This window comes from Macrobrachium nipponense, chromosome 29 (genome assembly GCF_015104395.2).
Source record: "Macrobrachium nipponense isolate FS-2020 chromosome 29, ASM1510439v2, whole genome shotgun sequence".
NCBI classification, from domain to species: Eukaryota; Metazoa; Arthropoda; class Malacostraca; order Decapoda; family Palaemonidae; genus Macrobrachium; species Macrobrachium nipponense.
Window position 1 is genome coordinate 13,970,398 of NC_061092.1, and position 26,306 is coordinate 13,996,703.

A 26,306-nucleotide genomic window follows, 5' to 3' on the forward strand; every position below is an offset into this window, starting at 1 on the left:
TTTACAGGCATGTTGCATTATCAAGAACAGTTAATTTCTGTAGACCCTTATGTTAACTTTAGTCTTATTTAATTCTTGTTCCATTACAAACCAACAAGAATGTAAAGTTCCTGGCGTTTCAGCCCAGCTACAATATACAAATTACCAAATACAAGTTACCTAGCTGTTACCACCACCCAGGTAACTACTGAGACTACAAGGATTTCAAGGTATGGTAAACAGTCTACCCGGTCAAATTTTATACAATTCATTATTTCTTCAGTGTACACCTCATTGGTATACCAGTTACACTAAACAAAAATGCACAGCAGGAAGGTTAATTGATAAGCAACCACCACTTCATTTGATTTTTTATTATTAATTTATAACTCTTGATGACGCAATGGACATGATGATGAATCAACATCGAAAATATGGCGATGAAACGAGGAATATAAAATTATTTATTTACAACGACAGTATAAAAACAAGTGCTGGAAGGGGTGGAGCGGGGTGTGAAGGAAGGAGGTCAAGTTTAGACCTCTAGCATAAATAACCTTGTGGAGTATTAAAAAGATCACGTTTCAGAAAGACAAGGAAAAGGAATGCAGGATTCTGGGGGTAATAATTATAATAACTTATGTATACAGTATATCCCTTTCACTGATATTTACATACATGAGGAGGAGGAGGAGGCGGCTGCAAGGGAATAATTTAATGAAAGGGAAAAGTATATGGGACAGAAAGACTAGTCGTAACTGTGCCCCTTCCAGAGGACCTCTACACTTTGTACAACGCTTTCATGAAATGACTTAGAAAACCACAGGCGGAAGGGGTGCCAAAGTAGCAACACTTGCTCTTCGTGAAGCTTCTCTGCTCCCAGTGACTCCCCTGGCCACCTAGGCTGAACACATTCACATTGTGTCACACACATACAAGCAAAACAAAAAGAAAAAATGCACAAATTAGGGCGCAGCACATACCCGGGGTATGCGCGGCAGGGCAAGACTAGACAATGAGGCCCTGACCGGCGCCAGGTTCCCTTTCAATTAAAAAGTACCACTTTGGTATGAGCAGGTATCACGGGTCGGCCGAATCCACGTGGCAGCCCGTAGGAGGGGGATATGCCGTGGGCTGATGTGGGCGGGTGACATTTGGATGAGGAACAGGCGGCGGTGAAGGAGAGGGATCAGGGGGGACCCGTCATGACCGGTAGGTTCGAATGACGTCTCTGATAACAGCCCGGCAGATGGGGCACTGTCCACCACCACGGCCACGCCACTGTTGCAGGGCACATTCATAACACATACACATGTGGCCACACATATACAACACAGAATCGACAGGCTTCTCGTAACAGACAGTGCACTCATGTAGAGTCTGGCCAGGAGGCAGTTCACCCAAGGAAGAAAGAGTGGATGTGGCGGATACGGGCTCCATATAAGCACCACTGTAAACAGATGACATAGTGCTGTGCCCACTGAGGGTGGCATCCCTGGGAGTTGGTGGTAATGGAGGAGGTGCCGGGACCGGGTGAGGATGGGTACTGGGCGGTGAAGGTGGACTTGGTGGAAGGCTGACAACAAGAGGGGATGCTCTCGATAACTGATGGGAAGGCCGCCCAACAGGCTCTGTCCGACGAGGTGGAGAGTTAGAGGCTGGAAAATAGAGAAAAAGAAATGAGCTCTAAGTACATGAAACACATCAAAGTAAAATCTACAAGAATGACTTGGGATACTAAAAACTATTAAAAGTTTTACCAATATAAAAATATTTAATAGTCTTAATGAAAAGTGCAACAATGTCAACAGAGTAAAGTATTGCATATTCAGTGTTGCTACTCACCATTTTGTTGTACATAAGACATCTGAGGAACATCATGTGTGACTCCCAAGGTGCGGATCTTGCTGGTGTTTCCGTAGACATCAAAGAAGGCCCACATTTGCAGGGTATGATCCACGTGCATAAACACCTGAGGGGTGGCACCATTGCGAGAAAAGGTCACCTCGCCATGATGAGTTAAAGAGAAGGCCAATTCATCTCCAGGTTGAGGGGATGCTGCTACATCTTTGCTCACAACCCAATATTCTGGACGATCCAACAGTAAGTCACAGTCTTCTGGTAGGTCAGAGGGTTCCAGACCAGCTGGATTGGCTGCTGTCATACCAAATGCCAAAGCCCCTACATACATAGCTTCGGTACTTAAAACCTGCACCACAAGCCTCTCACCTGGTCTCAAAGGTCTTGCAGAGAAAACATAGCCATGGGAATATTCTGTCTCCGTTCTTGCAGCTACAGTTCGTTCATTATTCATTCGAATGTTGCGTCCTCTGACTCTGTGGAATGGAAGAGGATTGAAGGCTGTATGTGCAAAGTGACGTAATGGTAAAGCATCAGGTGCACGTGGAGTCAAGACCAACTGGGCCATTTGAGGCTGTAATCTCTCCACCCCAGAATCTGGTCTTGGTGCCTGTGGTGGTGGAGGAGGCTGTTGGTGTTGCTGCTGTGATGGCTGCTGTTGTGCTTGTTGTTGCGGCTGGTGTTGAGACGGCTGAGGGATAGTCTGGGACTGAGGCAAAACACGAGAGTTAGCAGCCGATGAACCAGGACTCAGATCGTTGACAATACGGACTCTGTTGTTGAGTTGTGCGAGGGGATCCAAGAACTCCACAGCTGTGCTGTTTCCATAAACATCGAAGAGACCCCACAGCTGGGACCTAGTGTCCACACCACCAAAAAACACACCCCTTTCTTCTCCATTAATGCCAAAGTGAACGTCCCCTGCAGAGTCCACATAGTAGAAGAGAACGCTCCCTTGTTCAGCAAAACGTTCACTAAGTGCCTTTGCCCAATAACCAGGTTTATTAGTAAGGTCTGGGCAAGCATATTTGGGGAGGGCGTCTCTCAGTCCAGCTGGGTCTTGAGATGTGAAGCCGAACCGAATGACACCAGACCAGTTTGTAGAGACTTCAAGTAGCCTGAGACAAATCCTCTCCCCTATTTTGATGGGTCTCGCAGAAAAGGCTATGCCCTTACAGAAACTCTCTGCTCTCCGTGCCACCTTTCCGTCATTAGAGATGCGGACGTTATCTCCACATACTGGGTGGAAAGTCAAGGGCGGCAAGTTCGTCGATCCAGATCCACGACCAGCTGGAATAAAGAAATGACATTTAGAACAGTTTGCTAGGCGACAATCTCAAATATACTACAAAACATAACTACATATATATATATATATATATATATATATATAATATATATATATATATATATATATATTAATAAATTGTGCATTTATAAATTTAAATTTACGTCAAAATAAATGAATTTGCAATACATATGTCTAAGGCCAACAAAATAACATTACGCTCAAAAGGACCACTTGTTAAGAATGAATAGAGTATGAGAGAAAGGTGAAGGGCCCACCCCTTTCTCCGACCTGATTACCGTCGAGTAAGTTCGTGGATGGGTGAGGGTGTGAGATGACCTCTCAGACTTATGGGGTCGTGAGAAAAACGTTTGGACTTGAAAGCTACCATTATAAAAAGTAGCAGAATAAAATTTACCATTAATGTGCTTGCAATCAACAACTGTATTAAAATATTTAGAAACTGCCTCGTCTTATCTTTTCTTTGGGGTCTACTTTAGGGGCTTCATAAAAGCATTTAGTTGGATCTAGCCCTGATAAGGGTTTTGAATGGGCCACACCTTCAGAAATGATTGATAGAATATTCGTTATTCACCATAAAGATAGAATTTTGAGATTTTAAGTTGCTACATGAAATTATTTCCAAACCTACAACTTTCCTTTGGTACCAAAATTAGTGTAGATAGGATGCTAGGTACGCGAGCAACCTAAATTACGAAATACCGACCTTCATTTGCTACTAAACCAAGAACCCCAGTTAAGATGGCAATGTTGTAATGGTGGGCGGGGAACGGCGGAAGTCCCGGTTACCGGATGTGAAGCAGCCCGCCCGTGCCGCAGCACCAAAATTATTCACCCCCATCCATCTCTTTCTCTACCCCCTTACATCCTCCCTCCCAGCTTCCTTCACTAACCAACCGTTGGCTATTAAGAAGCAACCATACCAACCTACCTCCCCCTCCCCCCTTCCCCAAATAATAAAAGTAAAACTGATTTCGTAAAACAAAAATGTATAAGTCGTTTGTTAAATGCTTATTTTTCCCCCAGCTAAAAACTTAACATGAAAAAATGCTACGGATAAACAAAAGTAAACATAAGAGACAAATACTAACCTAAACCCATGCGTCGCTTGAATTTCTTAAGGACCTTCATTTTCTTAAATATTGGCCCTGCAGTGTAGCAAGTGACAGTGGGTTCTGCGGCGTATTCCTCAATACATAAGGCTGGCATCACAGTGGTTAGATGGTTATTTGATGACTACGTGTACTAACATCCACGATGCGACAAACTGATCACAATTCACCACAGAACAAGAGGAAATTCTTTTCAAAATAACCACTTTCACTGAGAAAAGTCTTTCTATTTTCCTTGTAATCTCACACCTACTTCACTTGCGTGGTTTCCAGACAAAAACGATCCTAAACTTCGTCCTCGCCTTCTTATGCATACTCTACTCTAGCGAAGGCTGAAAGGAATCAAAGTCACAAACGGGAGATCGACCACCACATCGGCGCAAGAGTTGCGACTCAACAGCTAGAGCTGGAACGTCTTGTCGCGACCGAGTGTGACTAGAGACTGACTGACCGCCGCTTGCTAGCCTAGCAGTCTCTCTCTCTCTCTCACTCGGCAGTCGGCACAAGAGAACAAGAGACAGAGGGAGGGTCGGAAAGGGGGGATGGAGGGGGGAAGGGGCAAGCAGCTGCTCCCCAAACAAACTCCTCCAGCCAACCCCCCAACTCATTCACCCTCCTAATATTCCCAGTTACCGAAGGAGGTTCCGGGGGTGAGGAGTAGGAGGAGCTGTAGTTTTAAGACACGAGACGATATACTCCTACGGAAATACGGTATACTTAACGCAGATTATGTATCCAGGTGAAACCATTAGATTCGTTTAGAGAAGTTCAATGAACTGATATTAGTACTTGACCAAAAGCAAGAGAGAAGAAAAACAATTATGTCAATTTAAAAGCAATATTCTTCTCAACAGTTTGATGTAATTTTAAACCTAACCAAACATGCGTTTTAACTTTCAAACTCGCAGTCGTGCTGGAAAAATAAAATTAGGACTTCGGTCCTTCATGCTATGCAACGGAAGTTTCATGCGAGATGACGATTCGCTAAGAAAGAACTCAACTAAATGAGTAGTAAATAAAAATGGGTTAAAGCTGGGAAGAAGAAGAAGAAATTTACCTATCTAAGAATATGCTTCTGATATATGGATTCTTTTCACTGTTACAACAGTGAAAACTGCAAAGCTTCATAACTCACGGTCACGGCTCTGTTACACCGGAAAACAGGCAATATGGAAGGGAAGAAAAGGGAGAGGTAGGAGAGGTAATTTTCGGGGGGGATGAAAGGGAGGGGTGAGGGGGAACTAAGGAAAGGAGGGATAAATGGGGGGGGGGGGAATTCGGGTGGGTGGGACAGATGTTAAGCCAGACCACTGGCGCGCACGAGCTACCCTGAAACAGCTACCCACTCCGCTCTCATTACGCACGGGAGGTTCCTTGCTTCTACGTAGATACCATCCTATATGACATTCCCCTTCAATTTTATAACCGTGTTCACTCGAAAGAATACTTGGAAAGGTACCTGACAAACGATGAAATGTCTTACACATATTTTCTGTCAATTTATTTCTCTAAAATTACATGCGATAGAGTGCTTGGTAGCCAATTTGACTATCAATCCAAATACTACTTTTAGGCGTGGTTACTTACTCTCCCGTATCAGAAGGTATTGCACTCTGAACTTAATAAAGCAGTGACGATTAAGTACAGTTTTCAGCACCGTTGAATTGTATAAAAAAATAATAAATGAAAGCCATGAAAAACGTAACAAGGGAAAGTCAACAAGCGTTGACGTCACACCGTGGACGATATATGGCAGATAGAAGTGCCATAGTTAGAAGACGATCCATAAATAAATATGAATTTCATTATCTTGACAGGAATATGCAAGCTTCTATCAAGCAACAAAACAAAATAAGTATAAATCCGGTCAATGTTCTTTGGGACGGTGAGGGAAAAATGGCAGATGGTTAGCCAAGGAACGTGGTACTAGGTTGTGGCTTTAGGGGAGAGAGAGGATACAGTGCCGCGTGCGGTAGCTTTGGTTGGGTGCCCCGGGTCCTTGAGGGTTATATGCCCCTTCCTACACATCTGCCACCCTCATTTCAACAGTACCTGTTTTGTCTCGACAGCCTTATTTTTAGGACGACAAAAAGAAAGAAAACAAACCGACTTACGGCTTACTAAGACAACCACTGATCACTTCACTGCTCTCGAACAGTTAGAAAATATTAAATTTACAATTATATGGTTCAAGTTAATTATAAGACCACGGATTTAATAAAAATGGTTGCGGTTTTCTTTAAACAGTCCTCATCAACTGTGGTTTTTTTCAGGTTCAGTCTCCATCCCTCCGTATACTAATTACTTTCAAATATGTAGGAAACTACTTTTTTTTTCCTTTAGCCTTACAACATTTATTTTGGGAGCAGTTCCCATCAAGCCATTTGTTCATTAGCCAGACCCCATCTAGCCTTTCAACTACTATGTCTCGGCAGTTTTAAAACGGGTATCATTATAATTTCCTCTTTAATGCCCAATAACGGTTATGTTCTCGGGTCAGTCTTTTTGGCCTTAATTCGTGACATGACTATTGACTTGTAAGTAAGTACTACAGTACGGAACGATACTCGGATTATATAAACTCTAAGTTTACTTGTTCTCTCCAAAAGCCAAATGAAGTGGGTGGCACCTTTCCCAGAAGCTCGTTTGAAAGGCTCAGCAGGTGCGTGATTTACTCGGCACAGTCAGCCCTATCATTTCATGATTCGGAATATTTGACTATACGGTGAGTTAAGCTGTAGTACAGCTATGTATGAAAACCGTGCGCTGTTTTCATGGCTTCAACTCTATTAACAGTATTTGTGTTGCTATATCTGGAATATAGTTTTGCGCTGTTACAACAAAAGTGTCGTCAAACAGTTTTCTTGGTAGCGTAGTGAATTTTTACCATTTACGAGAGGACTGAACGTTATACTTTTTAAAATGCCCCACACGATGAAATCTTACTTTGCAGATGTGGCTAACGCATGCATTTATTATTTTAAACACATTAAATATTACTCTTCGTTATATATTTTTCTTCTCTCTGGGAAGTTTGCTTAGCAAGTTGATGGTATTTCTGTCTTGTTATGTCAGTGCTGAAAACATCCTCTTACTGTTTTGCACCTGATTAGAATTTTTCCTCAAAGTCTACTACAACGAAATTGCTGTTCTTATACGTCAAAAGTACTGACAAATAATATTTCAACATGATAGAATTCTATTATATTAATAATATTTCGACTTGATAAAATGTTTTCATAGAAGATTGGGTTGAGGGGGAGGGGGGGGGGGGGGGGGACAAGGGCCCCTAACCTTGTCCGCCGAATAAATACTGAAGGGAGATAAAAATTTGGGAAAGGTGGTTATTCAATTCATCCACTGGCACGGAACATAAACCCTTTGTGGTAATAAAGATTCTGAGAAATTTAATACCCAAATTACGACAATCTTAGACCCACGTTAGGAGGGATTTATGCAGTCTTAAAACAAGGCCTGCCTTCCCCAGATAAGAGGAGAAGTATGAAGGTGCAAACATGCACGGGAACATATTTTATCCGGCAAGGATGAGAGAGAGAGAGAGAGAGAGAGAGAGAGAGAGAGAGAGAGAGAGAGAGAGCGAGAGAGAGATGAGAGAGAGAAGAGGAGAGAGAGAGAGAGAGAGAGAGACTCTCTTTAAGATTCTAAGTTATTTTAATTAATCTAAGGCTTATCAAAATCGATCCTGCGTTTAGCCCTACATTTTTGCTTGATGGCTATACCAGAAAATACCCAGTTTAACCTACACTCCCTCATTCCAAACAGTATTCCGAGTAAATTAGAGAGAGAGAGAGAGAGAGAGAGAGAGAGAGAGAGAGAGAGAGAGAGAGAGACTCACTTTACCTAAGGTTCCAAGTGATTTTAGATAAACTAAAACTTATCATAATCGATCCAGCGTTTAGCGCTACATTTTTGCTTGATGGCTCTATCAAAAAATACCCAGTTAAACCCCTCAGTCCCTCATTCCAAACAGCATTCCGAGTAAATTTTAAAAAGTAAACCTTAGCCTATGTTTTATGATATTTGGCTATTAACTTACCAGGCACAGGACAGTTAATGATCACGCCCTAACACTTCGATATCACGACCTCAATATATTGTCAATGAATTACAGTCATGTTGACAGTTTAGTATAGGAAATAACCTTGTAAAATTTTACCGGTTGGGACCTTTGTTTTTAATTGTCATTATTTGTTAACAATAAATTAACTGCACCGTAGAACCTGTCACGCGTGCCGGCTTCATTGGCTTGTTAAAAAGCCAATTTAAACCTATATCATGAACACAGATTAGCACTGTACTGTGAACCATTTTTGTTCACAATACCATGAACACGCCAATATAATAATAATAGATCAGAAAACCAGGAAACATATGACAATACACAAAGCACTACACCCAAGAGCAAATACGGACAGACTATACATCGAGACCAGAGCACTGGGGCAATATCTGAAAACCAGTGAAGACGAGTGGCTAAAGAGTGCATGGGAAGAAGGACTAATATAAAAGTAGACGAAGACCCAGAAATATACAGACACACGAGAATGACAGACAGAACAGAGGACTGGCACAACAAACCAATGCACGGACAATACATGAGACAGACTAAAGAACTAGCCAGCGATGACACATGGCAATGGCTACAGAGGGGAGAGCTAAAGAAGGAAACTGAAGGAATGATAACAGCGGCACAAGATCAGGCCCTAAGAACTAGATATGTTCAAAGAACAATAGACGGAAATAACATCTCTCCCATATGTAGGAAGTGCAATACGAAAAATGAAACCATAAACCACATAGCAAGCGAATGCCCGGCACTTGCACAGAACCAGTACAAAAAGAGGCATGATTCAGTGGCAAAAGCCCTCCACTGGAGCCTGTGCAAGAAACATCAGCTACCTTGCAGTAATAAGTGGTACGAGCACCAACCTGACGGAGTGATAGAAAACGATCAGGCAAAGATCCTCTGGGACTATGGTATCAGAACGGATAGGGTGATACGTGCAAATAGACTAGACGTTGATTGACAAAGTCAAGAAGAAAGTATCACTCATTGATGTCGCAATACCATGGGACACCAGAGTTGAAGAGAAAGAGAGGGAAAAAATGGATAAGTATCAAGATCTGAAAATAGAAATAAGAAGGATATGGGATATGCCAGTGGAAATCGTACCCATAATCATAGGAGCACTAGGCACGATCCCAAGATCCCTGAAAAGGAATCTAGAAAAACTAGACGTTGAAGTAGCTCCAGGACTCATGCAGAAGAGTGTGATCCTAGAAACGGCGCACATAGTAAGAAAAGTGATGGACTCCTAAGGAGGCAGGATGCAACCCGGAACCCCACACTATAAATACCACCCAGTCGAATTGGAGGACTGTGATAGAGCCAAAAAAAAAAAAAAAAAAAAAAAAAATAAAATAATAATAATAATAATAAATAGTGGCCTACACGAAAACTACAAAGAACCATAACACTGAGACTTAACCCCCACTGATGAAATACTTACGAAAACTCCAGTAACAAAATACAGTTATACTCTTCTCAGAGGACCACCATGATGTATACTCTTTCCAGAGTTAAAACCTGGGAACTCAAATACTAGATGAGAAGGACTAGGGGTAGGGAGGGTATGAGGGCAGGGCAAGCTGCTGGAAATGCTACCCGAAGAGAAAAGCGTCCCACGGGGTGAGACTGTCTGGCAGAGAGAGGGCGTGGAAAAGGCCCGGTCAGGTTTCGGAGATTCAAATGGCAAGATGCTGGGAAGCTGCCTGCTGCTCTCTACACAGATGAACCCGCAGCACCATGAGCCCTATAGTATGCCCCTGTGACGTCACTATAGGCTTAAAATCTGGTCGCAGTACATCAGCTGGCTTTGAACATTAACAAAGATTCTTCTCGCTTTCCAGATATGACTTTAGAAATCAATTTGCATTTACTTCAGACCTCATGATGGAGTTCTTGCAGAAAAGACAAGAGAGAGAAGGAAAATGCAAGCGACCAGATATTCGTGCTAAATATGTCAATCAAAACAATTACTTAATTTCTATAACCACCGGAAACTGTACATTTCCGGCAGACTACGTTACAACCAGTAACTGGTATATCACCCACAAACCAAACAATGGCAACTAATATTGAATACCGTTATTATGATCTCGGGTCTTTTGAACATCGACAGCAACACAATGAAACTAGACCAATACTCGGGCAATTAAAAATGTTGCCGTTAAGAGAGAAAGGTTGTCTAAGGTCAGCCACACAATGTTAGCACCTCATTAACAAAGCGCATAATCAAACGTCATTCCTGTGCATCCCGAATTGAAATGCACACAAAAACAAAAACTAGAGGCAGCACTGTTTTGCTGTCATGCCTTTCATAAAACAAGAAGCAGCAATGTTTTGCTGTCATGCCAAATTCTATTGCGTGAAAAATCACTGCTGTAGAAATCAGTAGACCAATATGCAACATTTAAAAGATTAAGACGTACCCTATATGCCAAAGGGCGTAGTGCGTGACTTGCAGAAGGCTAGCGAAGAATGACCTTTACGTATGTATGCTGCCTTCAATGGATGGATGGACTGCTTAATTTGAGAACAATAAGAGAAATTCGTTACCTACCCTTGGCGTAATCTGAAGTTGGTTATCTTTCTTTGATTCATTCTCAAGCATGTACTTTTAAAATTTGTGTTGGATTCACGAAGAATATCAGTTTTCTAATTATTCTTAATTTAAAACCCATTCACACAATAAAGACGTGTACAATCTTTTTGTTTCTGTGTGTGTGTGTGAGAGAGAGAGAGAGAGAGAGAGAGAGAGAGAGAGAGAGAGAGAGAGAGAGAGAGAGAGAAACTTAACTTTCTCACTATTACAGTTGTACCACCAACTTACTAACGATCAATTCTCTTACTTTCTAATGTAATATCCCGATACTGGAGTCCAGTTTTCAAACGAATTGCCCAGATAAGGAAGTCTTTCGTGCCTTAGCTTTACCCAGTCTCTGAAATATTCCCAGCATCCAGTTGACACATATCGGACCGCAGTTGACCTGAAGTCCGGGATGACGCGGGGTCAAAACTGAAGACGGGAGGGGTCTTCTCACCAAAGTTGATTCAACCTTTTGCGAAAGAACGCGCGCGCGAGAGAGAGAAAAAGCAGGTAACCTTGTAACGGTGATGTTCTCCAGAAGATGAGGGGGGAGGGGGAGGGGGGAGGACCAAGGGAGGGGCTAGTGGATGGTAGTGGGGAGGGAAGGGGGGGTGGGAGAAGGCTGAGGCAGTGGCGGTGGAAGGGCGTGGGAACCAACCAAGACACTTAACTTGAAAGGATTCGCTTTTGGATTAAGTTCTCTCTCTCTCTCTCTCTCTCTCTCTCTCTCTCTCTCTACTCTCTCTCTCTCTCTCTCTCTCTACTACCTAATTTATACCGACCTCAAATCTCGATAAGCATCACATTATCTAGTAATACGAACCCAAATGCGAAGATTATTCGGGATTCCTAAGCAGATACCCAATTTCATCTCTCAGGTACAAGAACACAAATTTGACATGAAATCGTTTCCACCAGAGGCTTCGTTACTCTTTGATCCTTGAAATGTTAAATATCAAATATATATATAATCATTCCAGACTCAGACAGAGACTGCCAAGGGGCGTGGAAACCAGATGAAACATCGTACCTCTATTTTCCTTTCACTGCCTTTCAAGATGTTCATGGTATAGTATGTTCCCGACCGTCAAAAAAAAACTCTTATTACGACAACGTGAACGACTCTAAAGTGATTAAAATAATAATTTCAATTAATAAGCCAACCTTTGGATCTTCAGTAAATATTTAAATAATATTAACGTAAATAAACTTACATCATTAAAATCATCAATTTAATGACATCCACTTACCTAGAAAAATATCGGCAAGGACAATTTAGCATTACCTTGAAGCCCCCCCCCCCCATCCCCTGCTTTTTTTGGTGTGGGGGGGGGGGGGGGGGGGCAATTCTCTCTTTCTTTTATCCTTGCCAATTCAAGATTCTCCCACGGTACTAAGAGGGGCTTATCGGCATCTTAACCCGGGAAGAAAGAGTTGAAAATAAAAAAAGTTTTACATTCACCATGATGATATCTGGCCAGGTTATTTTGAGAATCTCTCCCAGACTATAAAGCGGCTGACTTTTGGTTCCTGGACACCAAAATAAAGTGTGGCGTTTCTTTGTGACAGATGCATAAAACTCACTCTGAGATTATGTGACGTTTTAGCGCGGATTACTTCATGATAGCCTAAACTTCAAATGTGGCTATTTTAATAGTTATCCAAACTATGTCTCCTTTGAATCTTTTGAAAACTTCAACGAAACTAACGAGGAATGACAACTCTGAAGTAATACATACTGTAGCATACCTTCCAGTCAACATGCTTTCAGAATAAATACCAAACCAACGCTACATTCAGAAAGACAAACTATGATTCTTGGCGTGATCGAGTATATGAATACAGGGTCAAACAAAAAACTATAACAGACGGTGCCGGTGCTAAACTATATGCATAAGCGCTGGTTTTATTAATAGAAACAAACATGTGACCTCTGATGAAAGAGCACCACTCAAAATTAACAAGCGCTGGTTTCAGAATGATAGCAGAGTGGCCCAAGATGAAAAATCCCATATTAAATTTCATTTACTGCGTAAAAAGGGTTGCCTTCATTCAAAAACACCTACGATAGAGAACTTGAGATATAACCAAGAATATTACGGCCCCCAAGAACCTACAGTAACTGTAGAGGGCATAGGGAACTGGGGAAGGGGGAAAGGGGGGGAGGAAGGTAATCCAGGAGTGTGCAAGTGCATCTTACATGCCTATCACAGCATAACGAGACATGGCACACGGGCTATAACCTTACGGTGTCAACAGGGATCAGAACATAGGGACTGACGGAAATAAAGGTACCTTAGTGTTAAGAAGGTTGTCGTATGCCAAATAGCCAAAGATTTATTACAATAATCTTGGTAAAATGGTTTAAATACCAATTATATAACTGAATTGTCACGATTTATTAGTTCAATACTCAATAAATTCGCTTTAGAAAGTTACGGTACTTCTACGAAAAAAAGCCTGCAAAGGCACAATTTCATAAGCTTACATTATTGTAATAAACCTTAAACTGTCATACACTGACATTTCCCTAACCCCAGGATGCCTACAGGCATAATGCATTAACAAACTTCAAGAATAAACCTTCCAAATACGTGGAATCAGAATAGCGTTTTCCGAGCGTCCCCTTCCATGGAAGTTAATCGTGCGATGTGCATGACCCATCAGAGTTGAAGGCGTTTCATTATCATAATTAGATTCACTCTTCAAAAAGCGAATAGTTCCAAGAGCGTATGTGGCAAATTAAGCTCTCCTCTTTCGTAGTTCACGCTATAGACCATTTGCGTCAAACTTGTGCATACACTACATAAATGATATAGTTTTTCTTTACGTTGGTAAGTTTCTGTTGGCCAAAACAAAAATTATGGCCGATTTGAGTTTCTATTATTTTCACTGCAATTCTGTTTCACGAATGACATGATTGGTTAAGAAGCCTAGAATACCTAAATGACCCTCGAATCAAGTTTAATACTCAAAGTTTTAAAATATCAGAAGTGTAAATACAAGAACAAACAGATGTCTTGTTTTTTTATAAACAGCAAGCAAATGATGGGTCAACGATGGAAAGCCCCCTTGGTTCCCGTAACAAGTATTCAAATTAAATGCTAAGAAAAAATATCGCTTGATCATGACAAGAAAATAGACGCAGGTGTTACAAAATGAGTTGCGTAGAATCATATCCATGAGTTGTCTCAACCATTTGTCGGAAAACTTATAAATACTACAATCCAAACCTATTTTGAAAATAGCGTTCATCCTCTTAAACACGTCAATAAATTTCCTTAGTAAAATTTTTCAAGATAAATCTTTACTGTTCCTACACATGTAAATTTGCACTCATTCAATAAACGAAGATTACAATTAATGAACGCACAAATCTCAGATACTGCTTAGAATATGCTGACTAACTAAACTGTATTATGTAAAGAGAAGTCAAAGGCTTAGTATAACTCAGCACAGCATTAATACATTATGAAAAACTTTCTTTTATTTCAGACAACCATCCTAACAGGAATGTGGGTATTTCACGTCTAACCTGCAATCAAGATAAAAACAAATCCACGGACTTCGTTTCAACGCTCAAGGTCATAATAAAACATATTAGGGCCACGTTTGTAAATTTTATTCACTGTCCCCTTAAATTCTCGATTTCCTAACATTTTGGAAACGTGTGCCACTACTAAACCTACATAGATCGAAACTAAGAAAATAATGAAGGTATTAGGGTAAACGACCAAATGTCCACCATTTCACTCGAAATGACCACTTGTTTTCACTTTACATTTATTAGCGAAACAACAATGCAATTACATCCTTATGCATACCATTCAAAAGATTGAAACTTAATCTTTTGAATGGTATGCTTAAAGATGCAATTGTATTGTTGCTTCACCAATTAAATATCGAGTGGAAAAAGTGGTAATTCCGAGTGAAATGGTTGGTGGCCATTTGGTTGTTTTACCCTATATGGTTCGATCTCGGGGAGGGGATACGTACAGACCTTCAGTCACCACCCTCGAAGTTCGAACAGAACTAATTGTCTGATACGCTTACGCCAAATACTAAAAACCAAAACTTCCAATCTTCCTCCACCTTCGAATCCGCTCCTTCTTGCGCAAATTGCACGTAGTAGTAGTAGTAGTAGGTGGGATAAGCCTTTGAAACGGCTCGACCTCCCCGAGAATTAAACCTCCTACGATCGGGAGGCAGAAGCGCGCTTCCACGGAACTTCAAGACGCCTTGGGGGGATTCATCGCGAATAACAGTCTGGAATAATGCAAATGGACGGCGCTTCATTACCATAATTAGGTTTACTAGTCAAAGACATTAACCCCCAGGAGTCTCTGTGCCAATTAGGTCCACTCCTTTCGCTTTCAAAATGAAACGGCACTTTCTTAACTTTCGCCGATTCTATACATATTCCAAAGGCTCGTTACACTTACAGATTATTATTGGCAAATGTTCGAAGACGCTCGTAACCTGAATGGCCTAAAATCAGACTGCCCGTTTGGGAAGAATAAAGCCAATTTTGAATACCTAATTATCAATGTTGAAATGCATATTAAAATAGATAAAAATGTACAATTTTCAATACTTAACCTGAACTGCTGAAAAACGAATAATTGGGAAGTCGTACGAAATGGCTTACGCTTTTCGGAATGACCAGATGGGATTTCACTGACATCTTTTGGGGGAAAACTTCGTGTTCCTTCGAAAAAGTTAATGGTAAAAAACATTTCAGCAAGAATTTCGATGTTGAAATTTGTCTACATTTTATCTTTAACTGTTTATCTGAACGTACATGCTTTTGATACAATGAGAAACGCATAGAGGGACCTTGACAAATATTTACACGTATATTTCAAGTAAACACTGACTAGACTAATCAGAAGATATTTTTTTCACACGTGATCTGAAAACTTATCGTCCTGAATAGTCTATATACCGGTGCTGATCATAAAATATTTCCAAGGGCAGAACAAGTTGATTAGTCTTGCCAAATCAGTCCACAAAATCCAAACATTTTTATTTAAGGGTTTCAAAACAAATGGCCAGAATAAAATACCTATACTTTGTAGAGCTTCCCCAAGTTAACAAAACGCTTTGAAAGTTATCTAAACAATTAACTTTATATGACCAAAAAAAACTAGCTTACTTCCTTCTAATTTCGCGATCAAAACATTTATGGTCTACCTTTCAATCACTAAGAAAAAGAAAGAAAATAAAAAAAAAGTACAAGCTTTAGACAAGACCGCACAGGAGGCGAGCCTGGATAATCTGATTAATCTTATTTAAAGATACTTATAAAGGCAAGGCAGCCAAGTCACGTGACATCTCACCGCTATCAGTACCTAACCCCGATTTACCGTCTCCCACCTCCACCTCAATGGGTTTCATTCCGGCAAAGCAAGCTCTCGCAAGCACGCACGCAAACAAAGGCACTGAAAATGAAGTGTAATAACCTTTTATCATGGCGGCCTAACCTTTCCCAGCCTCCAGGATGCTCCCACACACACATCGCAGAGCATTAATGAACTTCCCCCAGAATTAAACCATCCACATACGTGAGGCAGAATTGCACTGCCCTTAAGTTCCACCCCAACCCCCCCTGAGGGGGATTAACTGTAAATTACCGTCTGGCAAAATAGAAGTGGAGAGCGAGTTTCATTATCATAATTAGGTTTACACGTCAAAGACTTATTAGCTCACAGTCACAGTGCCAATTAAGACTCCCTCCTTCCGTTTTCGGGAGGGCGGACCAGTACTGCATCTGTGGCCCACTTTCCCACCGAACTATCTGTATACAAAAGTTAAAGGGGAATGCACTGTGCGGCCTTGAATCAATTGGGGATTCTTTGTGGAGCCTTAAAACCAGATTCAAAGCCTGGATTAAATGAAACCTAGATCAAATTAGTTTTTAAAAACCACGGTATATATATATATAGAGCCCGCACAATGTCAATAACAGTTCACCTAATAAAAGTGTTCCCTCTGTAGTTACACGCAATGTTGTTAAATTTACCCTCAGAACGAATCCTCCTTATATATATATATATATATATATATATATATATATATATATATATATATATATATATATATATATATATATATATATATATATTATAATATATATATGGATGGATTTACCTTTTGAAGTATTAACTCTTATGCCAAGAGTTTTATAGACATATGACTAGAACTTGCCATGAATACAAATTTAAATGTATTTTTTACCAGATTCAAACTCAATCAGAACGTGGGCCTTCTGAGCAATCAAATCGCATGTACTACGTTTGGTTGTATCATATAGACGTTAATAAAAACCTGCAGCCTCCCGTCTTACCAGATTCAACATTCGAAACAAAAGGTACTCCCTTGCAAAGTTTACAATTTACTGAGACTAGTTGAGAAAGACAAGACTTCTATCTTTAATTTTTTTTTCTTTTACAAAGAATATCACGAATGCTTTATTACATACGGCAGAAAACCGACCGTTGTGGAAAAAACAAGCGTGTCAGGTGAAACTGTATATATAAAATAATTCTGGTGAAAGATTTTACAATGAAATGAAGAGGTTCTTTATTTTCAAAATTTTAAATAAGCAAGACCAAGGAATGCAAGTAGCGGACGGTTTATCTTAAGACCTACCGGTGACAAAGCGGTAAATGGGGAAACGCTAAAAGTAACCGGTTCTGCAATACAAGTAAAGGAGACGGCAACGGTTTACTAGACGCACCTCTGAAAGTTTCCATAACGAATAAAAGACTGCACCCTGATCTGTTCATAACGATGTTTACACAAGCTGTTGTTAAAATGAAACCCCATCACAACCTTGGCCTTGCACCAAAATCTTAAATCTTGAAGGTAACAGAGTGCTTGTGGTCTAATTACCTTTATTGTGAATATGTGGATATCAAGTATAAGTCTAAGCACCACGGTCTAGAGTCTAGACCTTGCTAAGCGCTAACAATGTGACGTATACGTAATTCTTTACAAACGCTGGCAAATCGAACACAGGAAAAGGATGCACAAAGGATGAAGGAATGAGACGAAAAGGAAAGGAAGACAGAAGGGGTTGAGGATAGGGTTACTCGGGAGGAAGAAGGGTAAAGGGGGGAGGGGGATGGAAGGGAAGTTGGAAAGACCTACAGAGGAGAAAATTTCCCGCCATTCCGCTGCCGCTAACGATACTTTAACTACTGGGATAATCGCAGAATGACAAGAAAAACCACAAATACACCTTGTTCTCATATGCAGACCGGATCCTCTCTAAACCTGGATTTATAGAAAGACTAAATACTATTGGAAATATCAATAGTAAAAGCTAGCAGTTGATTGTGTTATTGCAAATGCAGTTTTTTAAAATAAAAAATACAATCTTTAACATTTAAACATAAAATCTCAAAAGTTTGGTTTAAATTAACGCAAGTAAATGGTTTAAAAATAATGAGTGAAATTGTGTGCCTGACATAAGCCTACGCTTTGTAAGCATTTAGACTAACTGGAATATACGACGTCTCAAGAGCAGTATAACGGTTTTAATCTACAGCATTATTATACTGTAATAATTACAATACTAATAATTCCATTTCGCTTGCAGATATGATTGAAGCAAAAACGCCATTACTCAAAGGGCACGACAGCTTCGTCCTTCCGACTTGTTGGAGTAACCAGAGCCGAGGATTGAAACCCGACGCGCATAATAGCGAGCGGAGGGACTTAAGCTGTGTTTAAGGTGCACGGAGTTGGAGGCGCCGGAAATGCGCCGAGCTGTGATCGCACAGGAAACTCGGCACAATCAGGGCCTCTCAGTCATCAATCTCGCTTTGGGACAACCCCCTTCCCCCCTCCAGTTCCCTCCCCTCACAATCCTTCCCCCCACCCCCTTCCATTTTACGAGGATGATGTCAACTGGATTCATGGATTTAGTCATTTTCTGAGATTGTAGGCGGATTTTTATCTATAAGTTTAAGAAGGATTTGTCAAGTGTTTTCCGAACATTTCAGTCATCAACGCCCCCACCCCCATTAAAGGAGCTTTGAATCGGTTCCCCTCCCCCACGTAACGAGACTGAAATGGTTCCCCTCCCTCCATAATAAGAGTTTTGAACTGATTTACCCAACACCATCAAGCGAACTTTGAATTGATTCCCCTCCCTCTTTTAAGGGAGATTTAAATTCCCCCACCCGACCCATTAAGATCTTTGAATTTATCCTAAGAAATTTATAAGTCAGTAGTGGGATTCCCCAAGATGTGATCTAAGTAGAAAAAAAAACAAACCCAAAATTCTGAGTTTCCCAGAGCAGATATCCGTAAAATGCCCGTCTCACGTTTTGGGAAAACGTAACCAGTATTCTTCGTAAGATCTATGGAAATGCCACGAATCTGGGTGAAGCCATGAGAAACTCCAGCTCGCCTTCATGAGAATGCTCAACACGAAATGTCTGTAGTGGCTGCTCTACCATGAAACTTGGAGTGGTCGTAGCTTTTTTATACTGAGAGAGAGAGAGAGAGAGAGAGAGAGAGAGAGAGAGAGAGAGAGAGAGAGAGAGAGAGAACAGAGAGAGAGAGAAGAATTCGGGGAGAAGAAGAAGAAGAAGGAAGAAGAAGAGGAAGAAGAGGAGGGGACTATTTTGGAGGAGAGAAGAATTATGTTGGGAGAGAGAGAGAGAGAGAGAGAGAGAGAGAGAGAGAGAGAGAGAGAGAGAGAGCAACTATGTTGGAGGATATTGCGGGAGGGAGCACCTTGAGCTTCACGGTAGAGTAACACAGCCGCTGGAAATCCCCCCCCCCCCCCCTCCCCCATCCGTCCTGTGCTTCAATCTACTTATTTTTTTACGGAGATCCCGCGTGTGCTCAACGCAACATAAAAAAACACACACATTAAAATTCATATAAACACTCTGGCAAACCGTTCAAAGGGGGAAATTACCTTAAAAAAACGCCAAGAACACCTTACGTTATTATGAGAATCTCTGAAGAAATACCGGTTGAATTATATGGAGAACAGGCACAAGGAATATAATGAATGAATAATTAATAATTATCTGGCGTCGTGACTACCAACAAGGAATATAAAATAAGACTATCCAGAAGTCTATATATTTTGGTTATGTCTGGTGCAAAGATCCTAGGTATTAAGAGCATGAAACATGAAATAAGATTTGCGCACAGTTTGTTTATCGCCACTGGGTCTACAACAACAGATATCCTAAGTTTCTTTTTTCAAAATAAAAAGAAACTACGAAAATATAAGTTTATGAAAATATATGCTTTATATGACACCATCGTTTTGTACAATACATCTCTACAGATAGCAATGTTTCTCTCTGTAACACTAAAACGTGAAAATAACTTTTGAAAAGCCCATTAAATTACTGCAACCTTAAGAAGTTTTAACGATGAAAGACACTGACTGACGTATTAACGATTATATAAATCATGACAAAATACAAACAGTTGCATTAGACTAATACCCAGAAATAATTAAATATTCGACCCATTGAAACAAAGCAACGAAAATGAACAAATCAGAAAATGGAGGAAAAATCACCTCCCAAGGCACGTACAAAATTATCGGAAGTCCTGTCTTTTATTCTATATATTAATATTAAGACTGAGGTCCTATAATTTTCTTCATCGTGTGAAGTTGGACGGACAGCAGACACACCGAGCGAGAGAGAGAGAGAGAGAGAGAGAGAGAAAACTCTCAGCTCCTACTTCCCTACCAAGCTCATCTTCTTCCGGTCACAGTAGCCAGGTTCCTACAAACCTCAGGGATCCCAAATCAACGAGACTACCTTCCCACCTCCCCCCCTTTTTTTTTCTGGTCCCGTACTATTCAAGACCCTTTCCGCCCCTTCTACTTTACCACCTTCCTTTCCCGACCAACTCTGCATGATCCTTCTCCACTATAATGCTTTCATGAAGGTACAGTCTTCAAGTTCAATGGTTGAAACGCTGGAAAGCTTCAAAAGCAAAAATTACATTGATATGATCAACTGATTTTTCAAGATTAATCCACTAGATAACAGGGACTGCTGTGATTTATCAAGGATAACTACAAGGAACGTTATCAGTTTCTCGTGTTAACTTTCATAAAGTCAGGATGAACCAGAAATCTACTCTACACATTAATATGTATATAAAACGGTACAGCTGACAAAAAATCTATACACACATACATACATAAAGGTTTTTTGCCACGAAGGAAAAAATGAAAAAGCGAGATAGCCAAGTACTTTCGGTCCTATTCGGACCCTTTACTGAGGCAAACTGATTTTACAAAGAACAACATAGACAAAAGAAGGCTTAATATACAAACACGTAATAGTTCAATTTACACGCACAGGTAGTACAGACGGGTTTACGGTGATCTAAGCATTACTATAAGTTAAAAAAAAAAAAGAAAAAAAAGTGGGGGAGACGAGTAGAAGTGAAGGAAAGATTGGGGGAGTGTCGGGACACCTAAATAAAAAAGCCCCTGGGGCTACAAGAAGACCCATCCTGTCCCTGGTCTCTTTCTCTCTCTCTCTCTCTCTCTTTCTCTCTTCCGTTCCCATGCACCCACGACGCATTCCAACCCATGTTCCACGAAAAAGGGATTTCGTTGCATATGTGTTCTTACAAAAACTCCGCTTAGAATTATCGATTTAGAACAATCTGCAATCAACATTCCTCAGCTTTACGTTACGTATTTGAAATTTGCTGGACGAATATACAAAGCCATAATAGATTAACTTTAGTCGGCCTTCCCAATCAATTTAATGGTTTTTTTTTTTATTTTCACCGAATCACCGAATGACATCTGCCTGTCTAAAGTGATATGGTTATGTCTTATGTATACATGATCTTTGGGGGTTTGGGGGAGAGAGAGAGAGAGAGAGAGAGAGAGAGAGAGAGAGAGAGAGAGAGAGAGATTTTTTTTTTTATTGCAAAGTACTGGATCTCTTCAAGAAGCAGGGTGCATTGCAAACTTAATTTTACACCTAGACGGGATTTTCACGAAACCATTAATTATAATTATTTTCAAATAAATCCAAAGATTATAAATAAACATTTCCTAAGATTTTTTTTTTAAAGTAACAGTTTGGCGTCAGAGTAGCACCAAAATCCGCTTGTTCTCGTCTTTCCAATCACTATCAGTGCTTAAAGAGAACATTCTGAATTATATCTACCTCACTGAGTCTTGGCTGAGGTGCCCTGGAAGACTGTAATCCTTGGCAGAGTTCCACACCAAGTAAAAACACGTAAAGATAATGCGCCGAAGTTTCTTCGGCACAATCGAATACAGAAAAAAAGTGCGGACGAACAGACAAAGCCGGCAAAATAGTTTTCTTTTATAGAAAACTAAAAATCACTTTTACAGAAAATCGAACCAAATGAGCTTCACAATATTTTTCTTGCGCGCTTCCACGTGCATAGTCAAGCAAAATACATTCCTAATAGACTTAAAAAAAAAAAAAAAAAAAAAAAAAAAACAAAACAACAAACAAACATGGACGGACACAGCTCATTACTCGTTGGTTCTCTTCATCTGAATACATCATGGGAAAAGGGAGTTCCAGAATATAAACGACAAGAACCGGATACAGCGTCAACTACAAAATCAATTCATTATTATCCATTGAAGGCAATCTTGGTTTTTGTAATTTGCTAAGGATTTCCTGGCAATTCTTCTATCCCCTTTTTCACTCCCTAAAAACTGTTCTTTCAACATCCGCTAGTCGTAATGGGCCGTTCACAGGACATCGAAGGTTCCAGCTCACAAAAAGTTCAAGTTTTACAACACTAAAAGAAAAAAAAATATGTTGTCTACACATATCAGTTTCCTCTGCCTCTCTCTCACCATTATTTTCTAGCGAACTGGCTGGCCCAAAGAAGCACAGACCAAAGATAATTAATAAAATAATGCTCGTAATAACCAACTGCAAAACTTGAGTTTCCTAATGAGTACTTTTCCAGGACCAAATCCAACTGGAGAACCAGTTTTCCAAGGAAACTAAAAAGAAAACTTGAAACAATTTGAAAATCCAAACTTCTGTACCAAGGAAAATGCGGCTAACACGTGAAGGTCAAGTTTTGATTTAACTAAAACATTCCAAGTCTTACTGCTTTCAACATAAACTTCATCCACTAGTTTTTTCATGAGAAAAAAAAATGTAAATCTCGGAAACATGTCAAAATGAGTTCAGTACTAACTGCAATACTACATACAGACATTTTCTACTGCTCACGTGAACAAACAAATGCAAACACGAGGAGCGCAATCACACATCGTCTGTCGTAATTGGAATGCCTTCAACCACCTGAGGGCAATCAAAATTTAGCACCGCCCAGGGAACTGGTTCTAAGACCCTTCCAAGATTAAGCCATGCAGTCTCTCTCTCTCTCCACGTCCCTCACGCAAATCACAGCTTGTGGAAGAAGATAAGCTCCTTTTATGGAGTGCTATTCATTCTATATCAGTTTGATTGGTGAAGGCTCCCTGCTGTATATGTTGACAGTGATTTTTTTTTTTTTTTTTTTTTTTTGAGGGTAGGGGGGAAGGAGGAGGAGGAGGAGGAGGAGAAGAAGTAAAGGGTGAGGAAGATGCGAATCAAACAATCTATAAGTAATTTAAAAATATTCTTTTCAAAGGACGGAGTGCGGTCCACAGCCAAATAGTGTCGCTCACCAATTCACCCCTACATTGCGGAATCAAGGTATATCCTTTAAATGACTGTCAATATTACTTTGACAGACTCACTTTTTTTTTATCTTTTTCTCACACATTCGATACTACTAGCGCTTCCGAAATAATCACAACCGCCGCCAACTCGGTGTAGTTGTTAACAATCTCTATAATCTGTTATTTTAATTTTTCCAAAAGCGTCCGAGTTACCTAAAGCTACCGATCAATTTCGTTGCACTCTCTGTTGAAATCAGTTACTGCGAGAATGACTGAAAAGGCATTCTTCTACGCTTTATACTATCTAACCTGCATATCCCATTGAGATCATAAATAAAGGCTCACCTCATATCCTTAAAACTCACCTTTCCACCTGCAAAATATTCATGTGACATAAGACCAGCTTAGTCTTGAACAACATTCTACGCGGTTTCGTTGTGACACAAGGAATCTGGGCTTTGAAAATGGTACATCACTTCGTTTCTGATTTCACAACTGTAAAAATTGCAGTCCTGCAATTTTAACTTTCCTCCCCAAAAACTTATGTTGATTTTTTCAAGGACAATTTTGAATTTTACTCCTGCAAATCATCAAGTGTCATATCATAAAAGGACTTTAATGATTATTGATACATTCTTCTCTTGGTTTATAAAAATCCCCGATTTGTGTGTGGGTAGACATAGCACCCAATTCGAATATATTGTTTTAATTACTTCACTAGTGACTCCGGGTAATTCTATCCTGAAACACTAAGATTCAATTGCTTAAAGGTATTCAACAAATGGCGCACATAAAAATCGAACATGATTAAAACAAATATATCTATAATAAAATGACAAAGAACATTCTCATCCTCCAGTGAGGTTTGGACACGTGGAAGAAAATGTAGAAGAACCAAGGGCGCAGAGAGAGAGAGAAAGAGAGAGAGAGAGAAAGAGAGAGAGAGAGAGAGAGAGAGAGAGAGAGAGAGAGAGGTTGGGGGGTTGGAAGTGGGAGGGGGCGTTAACCAAAGGAATTTACAACCCAGGTTTAAAAGATAAAAACCATATGTTTAAAGCGACCGAGTAGCTGCTGGGTATAAGGTACGAGGACACTATACCAACTTCTAAGGAATTTTCAGGGAAAGGTCTTAAAATATTACCAAGATTCAGATTTCCTACAGATTCAAAAGTAACCGCATGTTCCACTACTATAATTATCCCAATATATGCTGTATATATATATTCTCTCTCTCTCTCTCTCTCTCTCTCTCTCGCTCGTCTCTCCCCTCTCTCTCTCCCCTCTCTCATATATATATATATATATATATATTATATATATATATATATATATATATATATACCTACCTATTATATAGATATAGATCTATATATATAAATATAAATATAGATATATAATTATATACATATATATATAGTATAAATATATATATAATATATATACACATATATATTTATATTTATAATATATACACATACATGTGTGCATGTAGTATGTATGTGTATCGATACATATATAACAAACACAACCACACGTCCGTGAGTATAACTGTGCCACACCGAACACAAAAGTTATCGCTGCTGATCAAGCCTTATTCAAATCCGTATCAATACCGACTAAAGTAAAGTTAGCAAAGAAAAAAAAAAGTTTTTGAAATAAGTCCCTCAAAATCGTTGACGTTTGGGAGCCAAAGGCCGGAGCTTCGAAGGTAAATGGGTTTTCATGAATTTCACACAAGGCTTACGAAATCCTCGCGCAGACAAATGGTAATCCAGTTAAGTGGGCTGTGAATCAGTTTTAAAACACTATAGTTAAGCCCCATTAACAAAACGATGGGCAAGACAGCAGCACAGGCTACATCAGTCCCCAACAGTAGTTTTATTAATGTTTTGAAAATGAAGGCTCGAACGAATTTCTGCAGGCAGTTTTAATACAGGACTCACGTTTTAATAACAAGCGTGGATTTAAAACTAGGCAAAATCTCTGTCGTAACAGAATACATATAAGGAAGTAATGGCAGCTGCGTTATCGTTCATTATCGGTACTAACAAACATCAATAACTGATATACGATAAATATACCACCACCAATAAACGAAATCAAAATTAATGTTAGTATAACACCAATCATTATTAGGTAAAAATTTCCAATAAGTATTCAACAAGCAATACTCATTGTTCAAAGACAATGTTGGAAAACCTTCACGTACTACAATTCAACCTACACCTCCTCAAGTTCCGTATGGGCTTCATATTAACTTGACACTTCTTTATCCGTGACACACAAATATAAATATAGCAGTAAACTAGTCAAGTATTGCCAAATAAGACGACCTCTTTATCCTTGACACACAGATGCAAATAAAGCAGGAAACACGTCAAGTATTGTCAGTATTGTCAGATAAGACGACCGTACGCAAAGTAAACTTGATACACTTTATATAGACGAGTACCTTCTTCTCCTCCTCCTCACTTGCAAACACACTGGGCAGGTTTCGTACTAATGGGCCCGTTGTCAAAACATCTTAAGACCCTCGTTACTGACATCAGAGACAAACGATCTCTGGTCTTCGTCATGAGTGGTAGTTGGAGAGCAGGTCATTCATTTGTTCGACGGCTTCGCAAAATATCATGCAGGATGTGACCTGAATCTTCACAGGCTCAGTAAAATATCCTTGCTTACAGAGAATCTAGAGAAGGAAC

General features: G+C 40.0%; 1 protein-coding gene across 5 annotated transcripts in view; it reads right to left on the reverse strand.

The window, feature by feature from the left end:
• Window positions 1–338: 338 nt before the first annotated feature.
• Window positions 339–26,306, reverse strand: part of LOC135206136 (protein neuralized-like) — a 278,119-nt gene continuing 252,151 nt past the window's right edge. For 3 of the 5 annotated variants that reach the window (XM_064237391.1, XM_064237388.1, XM_064237389.1), the window contains 2 exons: window positions 1,825–3,129; window positions 339–1,637 (listed from right to left, as the gene is read on the reverse strand). In XM_064237391.1, the coding sequence (XP_064093461.1) occupies window positions 1,183–1,637; window positions 1,825–3,129 (1,760 nt within the window). In that variant the 3' untranslated portion in view covers window positions 339–1,182. Of the gene's footprint in view, window positions 1,638–1,824; window positions 3,130–4,239; window positions 4,737–25,813; window positions 25,872–26,306 lie in introns of those variants that run through there. The other 2 variants (XM_064237390.1, XM_064237385.1) reach the window with 2 other exon arrangements.